The sequence below is a fragment of the Phanerochaete carnosa genome, assembly GCF_000300595.1.
Source record: "Phanerochaete carnosa HHB-10118-sp unplaced genomic scaffold PHACAscaffold_5, whole genome shotgun sequence".
Taxonomy (NCBI): domain Eukaryota; kingdom Fungi; phylum Basidiomycota; class Agaricomycetes; order Polyporales; family Phanerochaetaceae; genus Phanerochaete; species Phanerochaete carnosa.
The window spans coordinates 2378933-2395500 of NW_006767632.1; the positions used below are offsets into that span (position 1 = coordinate 2378933).

Below are 16568 nucleotides of genomic sequence, written 5' to 3' on the forward strand. Positions count from 1 at the left end.
CCCTTGACATGTTCATTCTCGACGCTGACCACTCAAGCTAATTGTGTCTCCTGCCCATGAGCAAGCCGTAGGTCCTCAGTTCAATTTCGCTCCGCTTCACAGGTTGTGCTACTTTCTACCCGGACTCAAACAAGCACTTCCGATCATGCGCCTTGTGATTCAATCGTCACCGCCCTATCAGGCCTCTGGGATCGACCGCAGGCTGTACACACTTCTGGGAGAATTGTCATCTGCACCAAACACGAACGAAGCTCAATTGCTAGGCACAGGAGTACCGAGTTGCTCATAAGGAAAGTGTCCACTAAAGCAGGATTTTGGCACCGCCAGCCGTAAGTATGAAAAGTAACATGGGGGAGACATGACATATAGGTGGTAAATAGGTATAAAGCAGGATGATGGGAGAGATGAGTCCGTGCGTATGAGCAATGCAGTTTGCGAGACGGAACGAGAAAGGAAGGGATAACTTGGCTGTACATGGAACGATCCAGAACCTAAGGGGTAACACGACGAGGAATGGATTATGTTACAAGCGAATTGCGAACAGTACTTTCACGACAGCAGCTACGGTCATCAAAACTCGTCAGGATCGAGATGGAAAGAGTCGAAATGAAGCGAATCAAGCCGCATCTCGAGACTCGTGTCTGCTGCCTCCGCGACCTCATCCAGTTGTAGTGTGCTCGAGGACGCTGTGAGCGAGTATGATGCTGCGTCTGCGTGGAAAGAGTGTGGGGGACAATCCGGTTCCATGCCGCTGAGAACATCACCGACACCTGAGAGGCTACTCGAGGTTGTGCTCGACCGCGGTATGCTGTCGCGTTTCGATGAAGACGTGCGAGAAACAGAAGGTGGGATGTTTTCCTTTGCATGCGCAAGCACAGGTGACGACTTGGTTTCCGTGGGTGTCGAGGGGCTGAACAGCTTATGGAGGTCGAGAACAGACATTCGGCGAATGAAGGAGCGGCTTTTACTCATCGTCTGGTATGGGGAGTTCATGCAGTCCTCTACGGATACAGATGGCCGACTCAGGGCGTCCCATTCCGAAGAGTTGGTCGAGGTAGGCGAGAGAGGGACATCTGGAGTGGGCGAGCGATTGCGCGAGCTAGTAAATAATTGTGACAGCTGAATGGATTTTCGTCTGACGAGACTGGGAGTAGCAGGTCTTGATGATAGGACACCATCTTCCGTAGGACCGTCAGAGGCATTCTCGTATCCGCCCGTTGCGGACCACGTCTCGGGAATGCCCGTCCTGCGATTCGACCTGCCGACGCTCTTAATCGAACGTAAAGCCTGAGTTGCGCGGGCGCGGAAGGTTTTGGACTTTTTCAGCGTGTATGCGCCGCGACCGTCTGGTGAGTTGGATACCCCCTCACTCTTGCGCACCTTCATCACCTCAATTACATCCGAGTCTCTCCGGCTGCCATCCCGCGCTACGGACGCGGATTCGCTCCGTCGTGGCATAATCACGGTCTCCTGCGACTCGTTGCCAAGCGAGCGGTGAAAGACTGGTGCAGGGTTGCCCGCGGTCTGCTGGTAAATGCCCAAAGCGACGTCGACAGCATCTATGTCCGGCGTAATCGACAGATTCTTCTTACTCTCCATGGCAGCATCAAAGTAGCAGAATGGAGGATTAGCATGGTGCTCCTCCTCCGGCGGAATAACGAAGACATCTGGAACTTGCTGCAGCGAGGTGTGCGAGGGCGGCGGTGTGGAGAGTTCGGGGTTTGGCGAAGAGAATGAACTTATTGAAGAGAGCGTGAACGTCGTGCCTAGGCTTGACATCGTGTAATGTGGCGAGCTAAAGGAAAGGAGATGTGCAAGAGATAAAGACCCTGAGTGTTCGCCGCTCTCGACAACGAGACGGTGCAAGCCCTACCGCGAGAGGCGCCTATCCAGTTGAACATGGTCGCGTCAGCCACATGACCGTACATGTTGCGTCATCCTGTTTACGCAAACCATTCACGGATTTCTGGAGAAATTTCTCATGAGATTTCAAAAGCCCATGTCGACCATGGACGGCTTCCATCTCGACGTGAGCTCATCCACTTTGAGCACAAGACCTGCCGCCGCCCTCTTCAGCTTCATCTCGTGCGTCCCGCCTCCTCCCAGTATCTTCACGCCCTTTTCCAATCGCGAAAGTATTCCAGAACCCCATTCTCCTGCAGCGAGAAGCAGAGCAGTATGCTCAAGCCCAAGAGACTTCCCGCCATCTCGCTCCAGAGCTCCGTCTATAACGACGATCGCAAGCTCTAGTGACGTCGTCAGTAGCGCAGCCTCTTTCCTCGCTTGGCGTTCCGCAGGGCTGTCCTCCTCGTTGTCGTCGTCGTCTTCCAAGCCTTCGCCCTTCGACGTTGGCCGCGTCCCGATCGTTACCGCCAATTCAAGCGCATCTGGCGCAATCACCGCGGGCCACTCTTTCGCATTCTGTGCGGCGTGCACGAGCACTGCGAGCGCCGCAACGAATTGCGAGAGCACGAGCGCGTTGAGGATCATGCCTGTGCCCGCGCCACGGTACCGATGCAGCACCTCCTGGTGCGCCGTACGCGCCTCGCGTGCCTGCTCGTCGCGGAGGAACATCCAAAAGCGATTGATCATAGGGCAGATGAAGTATTCGGCTGCGACCTCGGTGAATGCTACCAGAGGGCGGGGCTGTAACTGCAGCGACTGGAGGTCTCGCGAAAGGGCGACCGGTGTGACCTCAGAGACCGTCACGGGACGCTTCAGACGCAGCTGCCGCTCACGAGCGTATTCCGGAACTTTACTCTCTGCTGAGACTTTTCCACTTTCGATCGCTTTCTGGCTAATGCCGTCGAGAAGGTATCGAACAGGGTTCCCGGAACTGAGCTCGTCTCCTAAGGTGAAGTACTTGTGGTGCAGTGCGGCAGGTAGTTGTTTGCTGGGAAAGGCGATTCGCTTTGGCTCGGCTCTGGAGTGGCTTGGAGGGAGCGACAAGGAAGCGAGTTCGCGTGCACCCATTGCGAGTGCATTCAGCATAACAAAGCGTTGCTCGATTGAATATTGGTTCCGGAAGTATTCTTGGATGATTGTACTTTATCAACACGTTTGGATTAGCGGCGTGCGAAAATTTAAGATCTGTTTACATACGGTGCCGCCTTGCGAGGGCAGGAGGCGACAAGGGCGTTGACGGTAGCCTGTCGCTTCTCTTCAAAGCCATTGAGATCAAAGTTATTGTTCAAAGCAATGAATCCGAAGACGAGATTTTCAGCATTTTCCTCTGAAAAACTCGTCAGCGTATACCACTGCCACAACAGAAAAGGATACCTACCAAGCTCCGTCCCGTACGCCCGCTTTCTCCTGATAAGTTCCTCTGCAGCATCAAGCGCTGTCTCGATACGTTTTGGCTCGTCCTCGTCGTTCTCAATCTTCGTTGTCGGCCGCACCAACTCTGCAAGCGTTGCGAGGTACACAGGCCTCGGCACCTTACTCTGGGTAACGCGTAGTGTTGGATCCTTCTCGATTTCGGCAAGCTCGGATGGCGTAGGAGACGGTGATCGGGAAGATGACGGCTCTGAGGCATAGCCTGTAAGCGAATCATCTGAATCATAGTCGTCTGAAGCAGTTTGAATGATAGGCTTTCGAGTGTGAGTAGGCTTTGTTGTGGCAGGAGAAACGAGCTCTATGACTGGCTCTCGAGTAACCGTAGGTTCTGGATTTTGAGCCAGCTCAGCAGTGTCCAGTTGAGCAAAGTCGTCTTCGCTAGTGTCTGCGTCCCGCACCCTCATGAGCTCTCGTACCCTACGACACCATGCTTTCCCATTACTGTCCCCATCCCAATCACCGAAGTCTAATCCCTTGCCAGCCGAGCGGGCGACCTCCTCTGCGACAAGCATGCCACAGCGCCGCACAGAATGATCTAGGTGACCAATGTAAACTCCTACGGATTTGGCAAATGGTGACGATAGGGCGAGGCTGTTGATCGGGGCGGGCGTAGAGTTCACAGGGAAATATGATACTGCCAGCAGGATAATGGCTGTGAAGTCTACAAACAGGGTTAGTGACAGTAGAAGTCGACTGCAGCGCTACCGACATTGATGCCCACTCAGCAACGAGTGTCGAATATGATCAGGGTTCGCCCAAACGTCCATGGCTTTGTTGAGCAAAAGCTCGAGTGCTATCGAGGGATATTAGTTTCATTACAGTTCCGAACCGCAGAACTCTCACCTTCTGTGTCTACTCTGCCTTTCTCTGCTCCAGCAATCCAGCACACGAACACGCGGGCAAAACCAACAGACCAACTTCTCCCTAAAGCAGTCACAGAGAAGCCGTCCACTATGTCGCTATCTTTAGCAAATCGACCGAGCAGCTCCCTGAGAAGCTTTGCCTCCCGCTTGACGAGCGCTCTTGTTCGCAGCGAGTCGTCCAGGTCATCCACGGCGGAAAGATGCGCATACAGCGAAGTCAAGACCGACTGAAGTGTTTGGATGGAAGGAAATGCGCCGAACACTTGGCGCCATATCGCTGCGTACGCGGGAGTTGACTGCATTCTGGATCGTATCGTCGGCAACGTCGTTCCAAAGAACGAGGGTTGAGTGTGCCAGGACGGAATGGCGCCAGGGAAGATACCGACATTAACAAGCTTCGTAAGCAAGTACGTGACGGCGGCCAGCTCGACTGTAGTTGGTTCAGCACTGTATGCTGAAGTAGATAAAAGCAGATCTGACCTTGTGTTGGTTTTGCGAGAGAAGAAATGAGAATCTCGGTTCTCGTGCTTAAGTTAGTACAATATGGTCCAGGTTCCAGGTCCGTCGTCACACCTTCGGCGGCGAGAAAGTTGGCGACCTTGGCCGGAACGGCACAAACATTCCGGACGCAGTCCTCCCATGAGACAGTGCCCTTGTTGAAAGTGCCACCAGTATGCTGTCTAATAACAGTTAACGACCATAGCATGTCTATTGGATACGTTTTGACCAAAGCGGTCAGAAGCCGTATGGAATGCTCGGTGAAAGGCAACGATAGTATGCTTGCGTAGGCGTGGAGCGCGACGTGCTTTGCAGCGGAAACCGACACTAGAAATACACCAGGAGCAAAGTACTGCTGCACGAGGTCATAATATTCTTCTTCGTCGAGGACGGGTCCCCAGGCGGGCAGGACATGTTCGAGCAATGCTCTTTGCAGTAGCGGGATGTGCCTTGGAACGCTCAAAGCGCGTGCAGGGAGTGGAGTGACATTGTACTTCGAATAACGTGGTGGTAATATTGCGAGATCTGATAGCGGTGCGGCGAGGAAGCCCAACAGAGTTGGAAGGTCTTGGACTGGAGACTGTAGTCTCGCAATCAACTCGCGGACTTGATTGTACGTGCTTTCATTGTATTCAGTGGACATCTAGAGCCAGTTAAGCTCCTACTCATAACGACAGTTAATAGATCCGAATAACAGTTATAGTGAGATCTAACCGACCTTGGAGATGGAGGAAGCGGAAAGAGAAAGCGACGCGCGCCATCTGTGCCACGTGACGTCCTCATTGTCCGCGCGTGACTTGGTCGCGTTCGTGACGTCGTTCAACTGCATGCGCTTCCAACATTCTCATCGTTCCTCTCGCCTCCCGCCTCGACGACCAACGCAGGCACAAACATGTCAGACACCGTGAACATTTTTGATCCAACGGTTGCGCACGCGGCGGACACTGAGTTTTTTGTGCGGCGAGGCATGACAAAAGGCTACGAGGTTCTCAGCTTGCTCGCCCCGCCTGTTTACGCGGCTTTCGCCATCTCGCGATACGGACGGAGTCATGTAACGGTCAACCGGCTTCTACGGGCAACATGGGTTGGAGGTGTAACGGGTACGCAACACACGTATGCATCCGCAGTATTGGTCTGATGCCCTTGATCTAGGCATTGCCGCAGGGGGTGCGTTCGAGTATGTCAGGTCCGCTTACTCAACGCCAGAGAATGTTAGAAATCGCAGAATCGTGGCGACATACGACGTATGTTTATCCGAGGTTGCTGACAGTTTGCTGTCTGACGATCCCGTTTCACAGACCGAGTCGATACGTGCAGATGACCATTCGACCATTGGCGGCGTCCTGTTTGCCGTCTTGATCCCTGCTATCCTCTGGAAGCGAGCGAGCAAAGTCAACCGTGCGTGTTCATGTTCCTATGACAATAACCGTGCTTATGCTCTGCCTCCCAGTTATCCTCGGCGGCTCGGGGATCGGTTCGGCGATTGGCCTTCTGGCGCATCACGGACGATCGCTATTCGGCGACCCCCCACCGCAGGCACGAATCCCCGGACTGCAATCTCATTAGCAAAAGACTCGTACTGTATCGCTCGTAATGGGCGCTTTAATAATCAGACCAACTCCCCACTCGTCCGCGGCTCTTGACTCAGATGGTGACAGTCAGCTTCGATATAACTGGTTCATGCAGTATCAGGCAATCATTACTCGTCGGCACGTATCTGTATCATCCGCAGACTATACATACTGACACGTGGTTCTGTAGTACAAGTGTGGTGCAATCAGTCATCGCTCAGGTAGTCCCTACACGGCTAGTAGCCGGCTTGGTAGAATAGCGCTCCCAAACTGTTCAACACCTGCAATGAAGGGCTACAGTTTGCACCGCCCAGTGCATCCGACAACGGTCGTTAGCCACAGGCTTCCTAACGTGTAATATGGCGGTGATATACGCACATTCAATAAGGACCTCACGATATAAGGGCGTTCCGAAGTTCGAAAGGACTTCGACCGGTGGACGTTCGGCACTTGTTAGCTTCCCTACCGGAGCAGCCGGCAGCTACGGTAGGTACTGACCCTGAGGACCCCGGGAAGGTCTGTGCCAGGACCGCTACAGTGAGGCTCGCCTGCTCACTGTATTGGCCCCTACCTCAGGAAGGCGCCGCCCACGAACTCTGTATGGAATCGGTGAGTTAGCGGGCAGTCAGTTACAATGGGGGGAGAGTGACTCACGAAGTCCATGGTAGTACGCCGCGGGTGTGCCAGCTCAGGGTGATCAGCCCTTCGCAAGCTGTCCACGGGTCGAAGGTGCGTCTTCGGTCGCTCGGCTCTGCCATCGGAAGCTAGAGAACGGTCAGCTCACAATGGGGTGGTGTACATCGACAGCAGGCCACACAGAGAGCGACAACGAAACGCAGACCCAGGGCGTTCACCGTCGTCGCGTCAGAGTGCACCTCCGCCATAGCTGTTGCCGCAACTGCGCCTTTGATGCACCCGTCGGTTTCTCGGGATCCCGCCCTAGTTACCTTGGACATCGATCGCTTAGCATGCTTTCCACCAGACCTTCTCGCCGCGCTTGCTCTGCAGACCCTCCAGCATCTCGAAGCCCTCCGCGCGATACTTGATGTCGGCGCGGGCCTGGGCGACGGCAAGCGGGACGAGGGTTTGCTTGCGGGCAGCCGGAGCCTTCTTCGGGACCTCTGCGGCGATGGCCTCGAGCTTCGCGGCGACAATGGCGGCCTTGGGCCTGACAGTGTCGACGGCGACGAGAGTCTCGGTGGAAGACATTGGGGAGACCTGCTCCTCCTCATCCTCCTCCGGGGTGTCCTTGACGTAGAGCGAGGGATACTCGCCTACGAGCCAGCTGTCTGTGGTGGGGATGCGTTCACAGGCAGGGCTGACGTCCGAGGCTGCCGTAGTCAGAGAGTAGTCGTCCTCGTCACCCCCCGCGAGGGAGGCCGACGGCTCCTCCCAGACAAGCGGCTCAGCAGCCATGGACATGTGCTTGTTAGAGTCTCGGTAAATGATTTGTGGCCGGCGCTGGGTGACCTCGAGAGGGAGGAGATCGAGCTCGGCGCGGCGGTCCTGCCCAAAGAGTTCTGCGGGCGTGTTGAGGTGAGAGCAGCCAAGAGGCGCGGCCTTCTTTTGGTGACGGAAGAAGAAGAGGGGCATGGCTGTTTGTGATATGGGTGTGCGGAGTATGCGGGTAAGTGCGGTGTGTGCAGATGGTAGCGGTTTAGCTGGGGAGTGTAAGGACGGGGAGAGGCCAGGTTGATATAGACTGCGGCTGGCACAAAGGCTTACGCCACAAAAATGGCAAACCGACCGATTTACTGCTATTCTGTGGCTGACAGCGAACATAATTAATCGTCAAGCTTCTCAACGGCATTCTACAATGCCCCCGCACCTAGGACACAGATTAGACCTGCGCGCGAGAGGCACTATATAGACCTTTCCGCTCACCTGAGAGCTCCGTGAAAGAGTGCGCGTAGAAAACATACCCCCACTGGTGCACTGTACCCAGATCAAGAGGTACACTGGATGCAAACGCACTCTCTTGGTGTGAGCATGCTTCTGCTCCCGCCCTAGCTGGGCATACGATGGCATTGGCGCACATTTCAGCCACTACTACCTCAAGAAGTGAGCATGAGCGTTTGTCGTTGGTGCCGCTTCGGATCGCCGCCACACCGTAGGCGCCTACCTCGCTTTGACTGCCATTGCTTGTCGATACCTTTCCACCTCCTACCCTCATGTACGCAAATGTTACATCCGCGTATTGAAGCATCCAATCTGATGAAACGTTTGTTATTACTCGGGTCACGGCCACCTGTTACTCTCTCCAAAATGCGACAACCTCGTGGCAAAAACCACGTAGTACTTTTATCCGTTGGCAGCAAGCTCATCCGTTTCTCATACTACACACCATGGCGAAAATACGAAGGACGAAGAGAAAAACTCCAGTAACTCGTTTAGCTGCACCTGCAAGCCCCTCTTGCTCCTCCAGCAAACCCGCCGCGACTCGCAAAGTCATCCGTCGCTTCCATGTCCTCAGCAAGCGCCAGATCCAGCTCCGTAAACTACTGAGCAGCAGGCGTGAAGGCTTGTCTTCTGATGCACTCAAGGTGAAGGAAGAGCTTGCAGCTATAGAGCAGGAGATAGATGACATGGGGGGCTTGGAAGCGTATCAGAAGATGTCCGTCATCGGACAGGGTAACGACCGGGGAGGTGGCAGCGAGAAAGTGCTCATAGGGTGGTTGCACGAGTTGAATTACCCGAAGCGGATGGAGGCGGAGAAGCTAAGGTATGTCTGGCTTCTCACGTCTTGCCCGAGTGTCTGCTGACGTCCACGGCAGAGTACTCGAGGTCGGCGCGCTCAAACCCGACAACTACGCTTCGTGCTCGACATGGATAGACGTCACCCCAATAGATCTGCATTCAAGGCACCCAGCTATACAAGAGCAGAACTTCTTGCTTATGGATGAAGAGGAACATCACGAACAGTGGGACCTGATCAGTCTTAGCCTGGTTGTAAACTTCGTCCCGGAGCCCAAAGACCGAGGTCCGTTCACTTTGATCACTTATACACTGTTTAGCACTCATAGTGCTGATGCATATGTAGGGCGAATGTTGCAGTTAGCTCACGCCATGTTAAAGCCAGGACAATATGTCTTCCTTGCGGTAAGTTCTCTTCATATTTGTGAATGACGCCTGTGATTGACTTGTCTATTCCTGCCAGCTTCCCCTTTCCTGTGTCATGAATTCTCGATATTGCACGCCTGATCACATCGAGGGCCTCATGAATGTCCTATCATTTAAGCAGATCAAAACTCGATGGCGGGAAGGCGGGAAGATGGCGTACTGGCTCTTCCAGAAAATCACACCAGTCGTACCGTTGGACGCTACACTATACCAGAAGAAGACGGTATTGCGTACAGGGAATGATAGGAATAATTTTTCGATTTTACTCTGAGTGTAGGTTCACCTTCGAACCTACTAAGTCAGGCCGCAGTCCCATGTCGTGCGCATCTGTCGCCGGTCCGTTAGGCCGGATTCCTGCTCATGAGGCCTGGAAACAACGAGATGGCCTTACTCTTTGACATAGTCTCTATTAACGGCGCTTGGTGTTGCGACGTGGCTTCCATGTACTTCACTATATGCCACTACGTAGTAAATTTATTCTATCATTCTACACAAGGGGCATGAAGCGTACATAGCGTGATAAGGCATGGCAGGTCGAAGACGCTGCGAGGTGTAGAACCAGGGACCGACGTAGGTGTGCCTTGCAGTCCTTGGCTTAGAGCAGCCCTAGCTCTTGAGGAGGTGCGGGGTCCATTCAATGGGACGTGAACAATATTAGAACCATCCATGATAGGGCAGCTGCAAATACGGGGAGAGGGGATGGTAATCATGGTGATTATAGCGGACAATAAAGCCATAATTATCTGGGGACCCCAGTACCGTCTGGACGGCAAGGAGCGGATATCCACACGCGCAAAATCAAGCCACATCTACACACGCCAACGGAGGCCCTGCAATATATCTGGAGGATTCACGCATCGAGAAAGCCAAAGAGAACAAGAGCCAACCTGGTATATATACTCAGTACTGCGCTTGAGGCAGTCAGACGCGCTCGATGCGTCGGGTCAAGTCACTTTTCCGTTGGTGTTGGACGAATACCAACAGGATCGCCAGTCACATTGTCGTGACCTTGGGCGACGACCGTGCGCACCAGCCCGATGGACGACACGGCGATGCCTGTACGACGAAAAGTCCTGCCCGATATCCCCACCGCAGCCCCCCTTGGATCGCCATGGTTGACCCGGTAGGGTGTGGGTGTGGGTGGTGGGATTCGGAAGTATTGGTGAACGTTACACGTATCTAGTGAGTGTACTCACTACAAGCTTAGGACTCAGTGTACACTGCATCATGCATGATGTTGGTTCAAATGCTGAGCGTGAAATTACTGACTATACTCTTGTCTGGCCCGCCGCGGCCGCCGTCGGCACGCCATGGAAGACGATTCTAAGCATTGCGTCGTTATTTTCAGCCCAGCTTGGTTGAGTAGTTCACTAGACATCCAAAAAAATACAGAGATAACCACCTATCCATAGCTCGTGAATCGCGCGCTGGTCCAGCCTCATCAGCCTCATCATTTCTTACCACTGTCGTTAGAGTCGGGGTACAGCTGGGCAGGCTTGTGAGTACTTTGCGTTGTTAAGAGAGAGGAACCAACTTTGCTCGGATTCATAATGTTCAAAGGATCGATAGCATTTTTGACCGTACGCATAAGTTCGACGGTGTCCTCGCCTAGTTCCTCAGTAAGGTATATCTTCTTGCCGACGCCAACACCATGCTCGCCGGTACCTAACGCAACGTCAATACCTGAAAAGGGGGGTATGTGCGGCACCCACAGGTTCCATCCATGGCGATGGCGCGGTGGACTAAGCGATGAACGATCTCACTGACGACATGAAGCTCATCGTCGCTATTGAAGATGATTAAAGCGTGGAAGTTGCCGTCGCCAACATGTCCGACAATAGTCGAGCGTAAGTTAGACGCCGCAAGGTCCTTCTTTGTCTCGTACACCAGCTCAGGAAGCTTCGAGACGGGGACGCTGGCACACAATCCTTTAGATGCCATCTGATATGCTGTATCCCAGGAACACGCACCATACATCCGTCGTCCAAACACGTGCACCCTCACCACCACTGGCGATGGTGCTCGTCAAAGCGTACTTGCGGTTCTCCCAGAGCTCCGCGGCCTCTTGCTCTGATTGGGCAAACTCGAACTGCTGGCTGCCGTGCTTTCTGGTGATCTTCTTAATGGACTCAGCCGCATCTTTGATTGTGGAGGGTGTGCCCTGAATCTTGAAGAACAGCGTATCACGGACAGGGTATGACTTCGAGGCGAGGCCGGCGGTGTTAATCGCGGCCATCACTACAGGAACCCTAATGTTAAAGCGACAATAATGAAAAGCACAACTTAACTCACTATGATCGTCGACCAGCTCGGCACACTCTAGAATAAGATCGTATGAACCTGAAGCCGCGACGAACAAGTGCTACTTACGGATTTGGGGCCCATACGGCGTGTTGAGGATTTCCTGAACCGCACTGACGGCGCGCTCAACGTCCGGAAACTGTGCCATGGCGACCTTGTTTGGGACAACAGGGGCGAGACGAATAGTAGCTGAGACAAGTTTGGTTGTGACCATACCAAAAGTCACTGTTTCACGTACCCTCAGTAACAACGCCAAGCGTACCCTCTGCACCGATGAAGAGTTTTGAAGTATCAAAGCCGGCAGACGACTTGCGTGCCCGTCGACGCGTCTTGATTACTTTGCCATTCGGTAGGACCACAGTCTAGTTGCGTTATTCGTGAGCCACAGCGAAGGCCCATCTGAAAACCGCTCGGGTACTTACCATGTTTAAAAACCATTCTGCACGAGCAGTGCCATAACGAACAGCATTCGCTGGAGAAACTCATGAGCTCGTCCTGATAGTCCTGGAGCCAGCCACCGCTTACTTCCTGAGCATCCCGTTCCAATCATTCCTCCGATAGTCTGCAATTTATAACTTCATAAAAACCTGCATTTTCATAGCACGGAGTAGCTCGTACCGCCCCCGGACCTGGATCCAGCTTCGAGTTATCTGTTAGCATCGATTTGGGAAAGCTAGTATAGGCGAAAATTACCGGGAAGAACAGCGGGATACCCCTGTCCTTCAGTTCTTGATTGATATCTTCCCAACGCGCCCCCGCTTGACATATAAGGTCACCATCGGCCTCTAGGACACATTTACTACCGGAGGAAACAATACTAGTGCAAGATGATTTTTCACATACCATTAATCTGCAAAATTTTGTCCATGCCAGCCATATCTAAGCAGATGCTCTTCCCATGCTCCTGCCAAAAAAAAAAAAAAAGTTAGGGAGAAATGCAACATTTGTGCTGTGCACTCACCCCCGAAAAGTGACCTTCCAAGCTCGTGGCACCACCGTAGGTTACCACTGAGATGCGATACTTTCGCGCGACGTTCACCACTTTGACCACGTCCTCCGTGCTCATGACATGTACAACTGCTGCATGAGGGGACTCAGGGTGATAGGAATTTGGTGATGAGCCGTATGTCGTCAGAACATCGGGATCTGTGGACACTGCTTCCTTGTCAACGAAAGCGGCGCGAAGCTCCTCGATAGCCTTCCGGACTTCCTCCTTGGTGGGATGGCGAGATTGCAAGCTTCCTTGCGCGGACTCTCCAGTGATTGAGATAAGGCCTGTTCTGTATGAAACAAGCACAGTAGCAAGTGATAAGCCGACCCCTGCAAGTATGCCCCGCAACATGGCATTATTGCTGGCTGCTGGTGCTTGGGGCCTGCCATTAGACGACGTCGATGCGAAGCGCCACCTAGCCTGCGGGAATGCTGTCACCGCGCGAGGTGTCATTGCTGTTTCCATCGCCCGCAGGGATGCACGCTGTAAGCGTAGCGCAAAAGCTTTTGCGACGTTCGCCATAGTTAATCCACGGAGCTCGCTGTGCATCCAAATAGTCTTGGTCGAAGAGGAGAGATGACAGATCGCTATATGCGTACTTACTGGTGGAAGAGTCCACTGCGAGTGTCCTCGAGACGAGACTTGTGGCCTCCTGTGATCCCTTTCGGACGATGTCCGACGGTCGTACGGGTCAAGCGCGTGATCCAATTGATGCGCCTCTTTCTAACATAGGAAATATGCGCATCGGTCCCGTTCTCCAGAAGCTACCGCCAGCGTCACTGTCGATCTCGCCAATCGCCGTGGCCGCAATCATTCTTGACCTTCATTCACCATCTGCTCGTCCGACGAGTCTTCTGCGTACATAATGGTCACTCTACCAATTCTACACTTCAACGATGTCTATCGCGTGCAGCCGTTTAAGCCATCGCCGTCGGCGAAAGACACCATCGATGTCACGCAGTGGACAGCTATGCTGGACAATATACGCGAGCAATGGGCTCAGCGGCCAGATGGGAAGAGAGAGGGGCTAGTTCTCTTCTCAGGAGATGTGTTCTCGCCGTCCACCGAAAGCTCTGTAACTCGAGGGAGCCATATGGTGTGTCCTACGCAAGTCTAAGGGTTGAGCAGAAGACCAAATATCTGTCTACGAGTAACAGGTCCCAGTCGTGAACGAGATCGCTCCAGACGTCTCTGTAACAGGTTGGTGTTAACACTACTTTTGTATTCCCGGATATTGAGCTTGCGATCAGGCAATCACGATTTTGATTTCGGTGAGAAGCTCCTCTACCCGAGGTTCACGAATTTTGTGCTGAGGTCTACCAGGATACCCACACTTGTCAGAGCTCATCCGGGACACAACTTTCGTAAGAGGTGTCCCAGAAGCGTCTCAACCTCGTATCCACTGAGTGCCGCTGCACAGCCTTGGCTACTCAGCAATATCGTTGACACCGAGACGAGTCGGGTCCCAGAGTATCTGCTGGAGTATGCCGTCTTAGAGAGGCTCGGAGTCCGTATTGGTGTGATCGGACTGGTTGAGAAGTGTGTTCTTAACGCTCATAACTAAGTCCTGCGGCTTACACTTGTCTCCAGAGAATGGATTGCGACTGTCCCTTCTTGGCCGTCGAACTTCAAATACAGAGACATGGTCGAAGTGAGCGTGGAGCTATCGAAGCGGCTACGAGACCCGAATGGCGAGCACAAGTGCGATGTGATCTTTGCATTAACCCATGCTCGGTAGGGATGTCTTGTGGGAAGCTACTCATATGAATCACTCATTGCAGGCTTTAGCATACCCAGTGTTTGTGCTAGGCGTTCAAATACCGCAGTCGCTTCTAACCCTCGCTATAGGATGTCAAACTCGCGAAAGACCTCAACGCCCATTCTCCGGCCGTCCAAGACCAGAACTCAACAGCTACGAAGCACGGCGTGGATCTGATTATGGGTGGCCATGATCACCTCTACTACATCTCCAAGGGCGTCACTTCCTGGGAGGGATATGACGTGAACCTCGAGGTGCTTGGGGCAGAAGAAGACCACGGAGACGTGCTTGTGGTCAAGAGTGGGACTGACTTCCGTGATCTCAGTGAATTCACCCTCGAGCTTCAGAATACTCCGGAAGGCAGCGTCCGAAAGAAGCTCATCAAGAGCATCCAAGGTAGGCCGTGCCAGAGGCCTATGTCTTAACCCACCATTACTGACAGTGAACTCCGCAGGTAAGAGACACAGGACGCAACCAGGGAGTCAATCGAGCGAGCGCATGACCAAGCTCCTGGAGGGGTTGTTACAGTCAGTGTCAAAAACGTTAAAGGCCCCAGTCTGCAAAACCGAAGTTGAGCTGGACTGCCGTTCGGCTAAGGTCCGGATCCAGGAGGTAAGCCTCTCTTTTTTGCTTGTGTGCCATATGTCCTGAACAATATGACAGTCGGCCTCAGGCAATTGGTTCGCTGACGTCCTCAGACATGCATACGACGATTCACTGTGTCTGAAAGGCTACAACGGGACTAATGGTGTCTTCATCTGTGGCGGTACTATTCGTGGCGATTCGGTCTACGGCCCTGGTAAGGCCTACCCTCCTCAGAAGCTTGTGCATCTCACATAAAAGCTGCCCAGGTGTAGTCACTCTCGGTGATATCCTGGAAATTCTGCCGTTTGAGGATCCGATCATCGTGCTTGAGATAGACGGCGAGACTCTTTGGGCTGCGGTCGAGGCTGGTCTGCAGACATGGCCTGCCCAAGAGGGGTAAAATACTCTAATTGCGTCGTTCGACTCAGCTCATCCCCGACCACAGCCGATTCCCAATCATCTCTGGGTTCCGTGTCTCCTGGGACTCTCGCCGCCCGGCCGGTCAACGTGTGCTAGGGGTGTGGCTCACCCAAGAGCCCTCCGGTGGTAGTGGTGCCGTGACACCGTTCCACAGCGGCAGTACTACACCAACTTCAGCGGTACAGGAGACGAACAGCCCCACAGGAGGGCTTGTAGACCGAGAAGAAGTCAAGCGTGTCAAGGGCGGCCGGAAATACTGTTTCGTTACACGAGAATACATGGCTCAAGGACACGACGGATACGAGGCGTTCAAAAATCAGAAGTATCTCATTGATGACGAGAGCGGTCAGATGATGAGTACTATCGTCCGAAAATACTTGCTCGGTGAGTCTCACTCTGTCGCTGCTCACCCATAGCGCGCTCTGATAATACTGTAGGCTGCCGTTTCATTCAACATATGTCCCGCATGGAGTCTCAGGAGCGCATTGAGAGACTCCTCAACGTGGCGACGAACGAAGTCATCGACCGCGAGAAGAACCGACAAGACCGCTACCTCAAATACGCAAAACCAAGCATTGCCGGCAAGTGGCGCCATGCGGCACTCAGGGCACTGCGCTGGTCGCGAGGACACTACAAGGACCACATCCGGATTACGGAGAAGGAACACATGAGCATTGTAGACTGTTTTGATGGAGGTAGCATCCGCAAGCGCAAGCCGCATGTTCAGCAGGAAGAGCAGGAAAGTCTAGACGTTTCGGAGGAAGACTTGGTCACTATACACCCCATCGTCGATGGACGGTTCAAGGACGAAGGAAGAAACTAGGAAGCTGGGTAGATACCATGTAAGATAACAGCTCGGAATAGGAAATATGGGAGGGGAGTGGTTCCATTGGCTACCGTATGTGTCGTGCTTCCAACGTCAGCTTCGGAAGGATCTTCGGGACGGCTGTAAGTGCCGGACGTCGTCGCTGCTTCTTCCGCAAGGGCTACAAAGGGGTAAACCGGAAGATCCGCTGGCTGTCAGCCGCTTCGACCTAACGTAACATAAAGAGACCGAAGTCACCTCCATCTTCTCTCCGTATCTTGCATACATCTACCCACACTAGCCTCATAGCACACGTGCA

General features: G+C 53.4%; 5 protein-coding genes across 5 annotated transcripts; 3 read left to right on the forward strand and 2 right to left on the reverse strand.

Moving 5' to 3' along the window:
- Positions 1-216: 216 nt before the first annotated feature.
- Positions 217-5364, reverse strand: PHACADRAFT_121551 (uncharacterized protein). The gene is made up of 6 exons (XM_007395991.1): positions 4680-5364; positions 4180-4629; positions 4046-4129; positions 3284-3997; positions 3103-3232; positions 217-3046 (listed from the first exon to the last, which is right to left on the reverse strand). The coding sequence occupies exons 1-6, from the start codon at positions 5338-5340 to the stop codon at positions 1990-1992; spliced, it is 3096 nt and encodes a 1031-aa protein (XP_007396053.1). The 5' UTR covers positions 5341-5364; the 3' UTR covers positions 217-1989.
- A 244-nt stretch (positions 5365-5608) lies between these two features.
- Positions 5609-6319, forward strand: PHACADRAFT_256576 (uncharacterized protein). Its single transcript, XM_007395992.1, has 4 exons — positions 5609-5797; positions 5850-5941; positions 5996-6095; positions 6148-6319. Exons 1-4 carry the CDS (start codon positions 5665-5667, stop codon positions 6261-6263), a joined length of 441 nt encoding a protein of 146 aa, XP_007396054.1. The 5' UTR covers positions 5609-5664; the 3' UTR covers positions 6264-6319.
- A 2093-nt stretch (positions 6320-8412) lies between these two features.
- PHACADRAFT_121556 (uncharacterized protein) lies at positions 8413-9867 on the forward strand. The gene is made up of 4 exons (XM_007395993.1): positions 8413-8990; positions 9043-9248; positions 9309-9367; positions 9426-9867. The coding sequence occupies exons 1-4, from the start codon at positions 8614-8616 to the stop codon at positions 9657-9659; spliced, it is 876 nt and encodes a 291-aa protein (XP_007396055.1). The 5' UTR covers positions 8413-8613; the 3' UTR covers positions 9660-9867.
- Positions 9868-10838: 971 nt separating this feature from the next.
- Positions 10839-13031, reverse strand: PHACADRAFT_95712 (uncharacterized protein; the record flags this gene model as incomplete). Its single annotated transcript, XM_007395994.1, has 12 exons — positions 10839-11053; positions 11101-11303; positions 11359-11626; positions 11681-11707; positions 11759-11878; positions 11928-12051; positions 12112-12161; positions 12215-12251; positions 12308-12328; positions 12383-12474; positions 12533-12593; positions 12651-13031. 12 exons carry the CDS (start codon positions 13029-13031, stop codon positions 10839-10841), a joined length of 1599 nt encoding a protein of 532 aa, XP_007396056.1.
- A 514-nt stretch (positions 13032-13545) lies between these two features.
- PHACADRAFT_95531 (uncharacterized protein) lies at positions 13546-16267 on the forward strand (the record flags this gene model as incomplete). Its single annotated transcript, XM_007395995.1, has 14 exons — positions 13546-13776; positions 13838-13880; positions 13931-13951; positions 14004-14044; positions 14101-14219; positions 14271-14414; positions 14469-14478; positions 14529-14835; positions 14894-15051; positions 15103-15238; positions 15291-15420; positions 15470-15573; positions 15622-15828; positions 15882-16267. The coding sequence occupies 14 exons, from the start codon at positions 13546-13548 to the stop codon at positions 16265-16267; spliced, it is 2037 nt and encodes a 678-aa protein (XP_007396057.1).
- Between the last annotated feature and the right edge of the window lie 301 nt (positions 16268-16568).

Excerpts from the sequence above, each read along its gene's own strand:
- PHACADRAFT_121551 (XM_007395991.1), bottom strand. The coding sequence starts at position 5,340 with ATGTCCACTGAATACAATGAAAGCACGTACAATCAAGTCCGCGAGTTG. Across the intron at positions 4,630-4,679 it reads TCTCGCAAAACCAACACAAG|TCGAGCTGGCCGCCGTCACG; the intron begins GTCAGATCTGCT and ends AACCAACTACAG. Across the intron at positions 3,998-4,045 it reads GTTGCTGAGTGGGCATCAAT|ACTTCACAGCCATTATCCTG; the intron begins GTCGGTAGCGCT and ends CCCTGTTTGTAG.
- PHACADRAFT_256576 (XM_007395992.1), top strand. The coding sequence starts at position 5,665 with ATGACAAAAGGCTACGAGGTTCTCAGCTTGCTCGCCCCGCCTGTTTAC. Across the intron at positions 5,942-5,995 it reads GAATCGTGGCGACATACGAC|ACCGAGTCGATACGTGCAGA; the intron begins GTATGTTTATCC and ends CCCGTTTCACAG. Across the intron at positions 6,096-6,147 it reads GCGAGCGAGCAAAGTCAACC|TTATCCTCGGCGGCTCGGGG; the intron begins GTGCGTGTTCAT and ends TCTGCCTCCCAG.
- PHACADRAFT_121556 (XM_007395993.1), top strand. The coding sequence starts at position 8,614 with ATGGCGAAAATACGAAGGACGAAGAGAAAAACTCCAGTAACTCGTTTA. Across the intron at positions 8,991-9,042 it reads ATGGAGGCGGAGAAGCTAAG|AGTACTCGAGGTCGGCGCGC; the intron begins GTATGTCTGGCT and ends CGTCCACGGCAG. Across the intron at positions 9,368-9,425 it reads GACAATATGTCTTCCTTGCG|CTTCCCCTTTCCTGTGTCAT; the intron begins GTAAGTTCTCTT and ends TATTCCTGCCAG.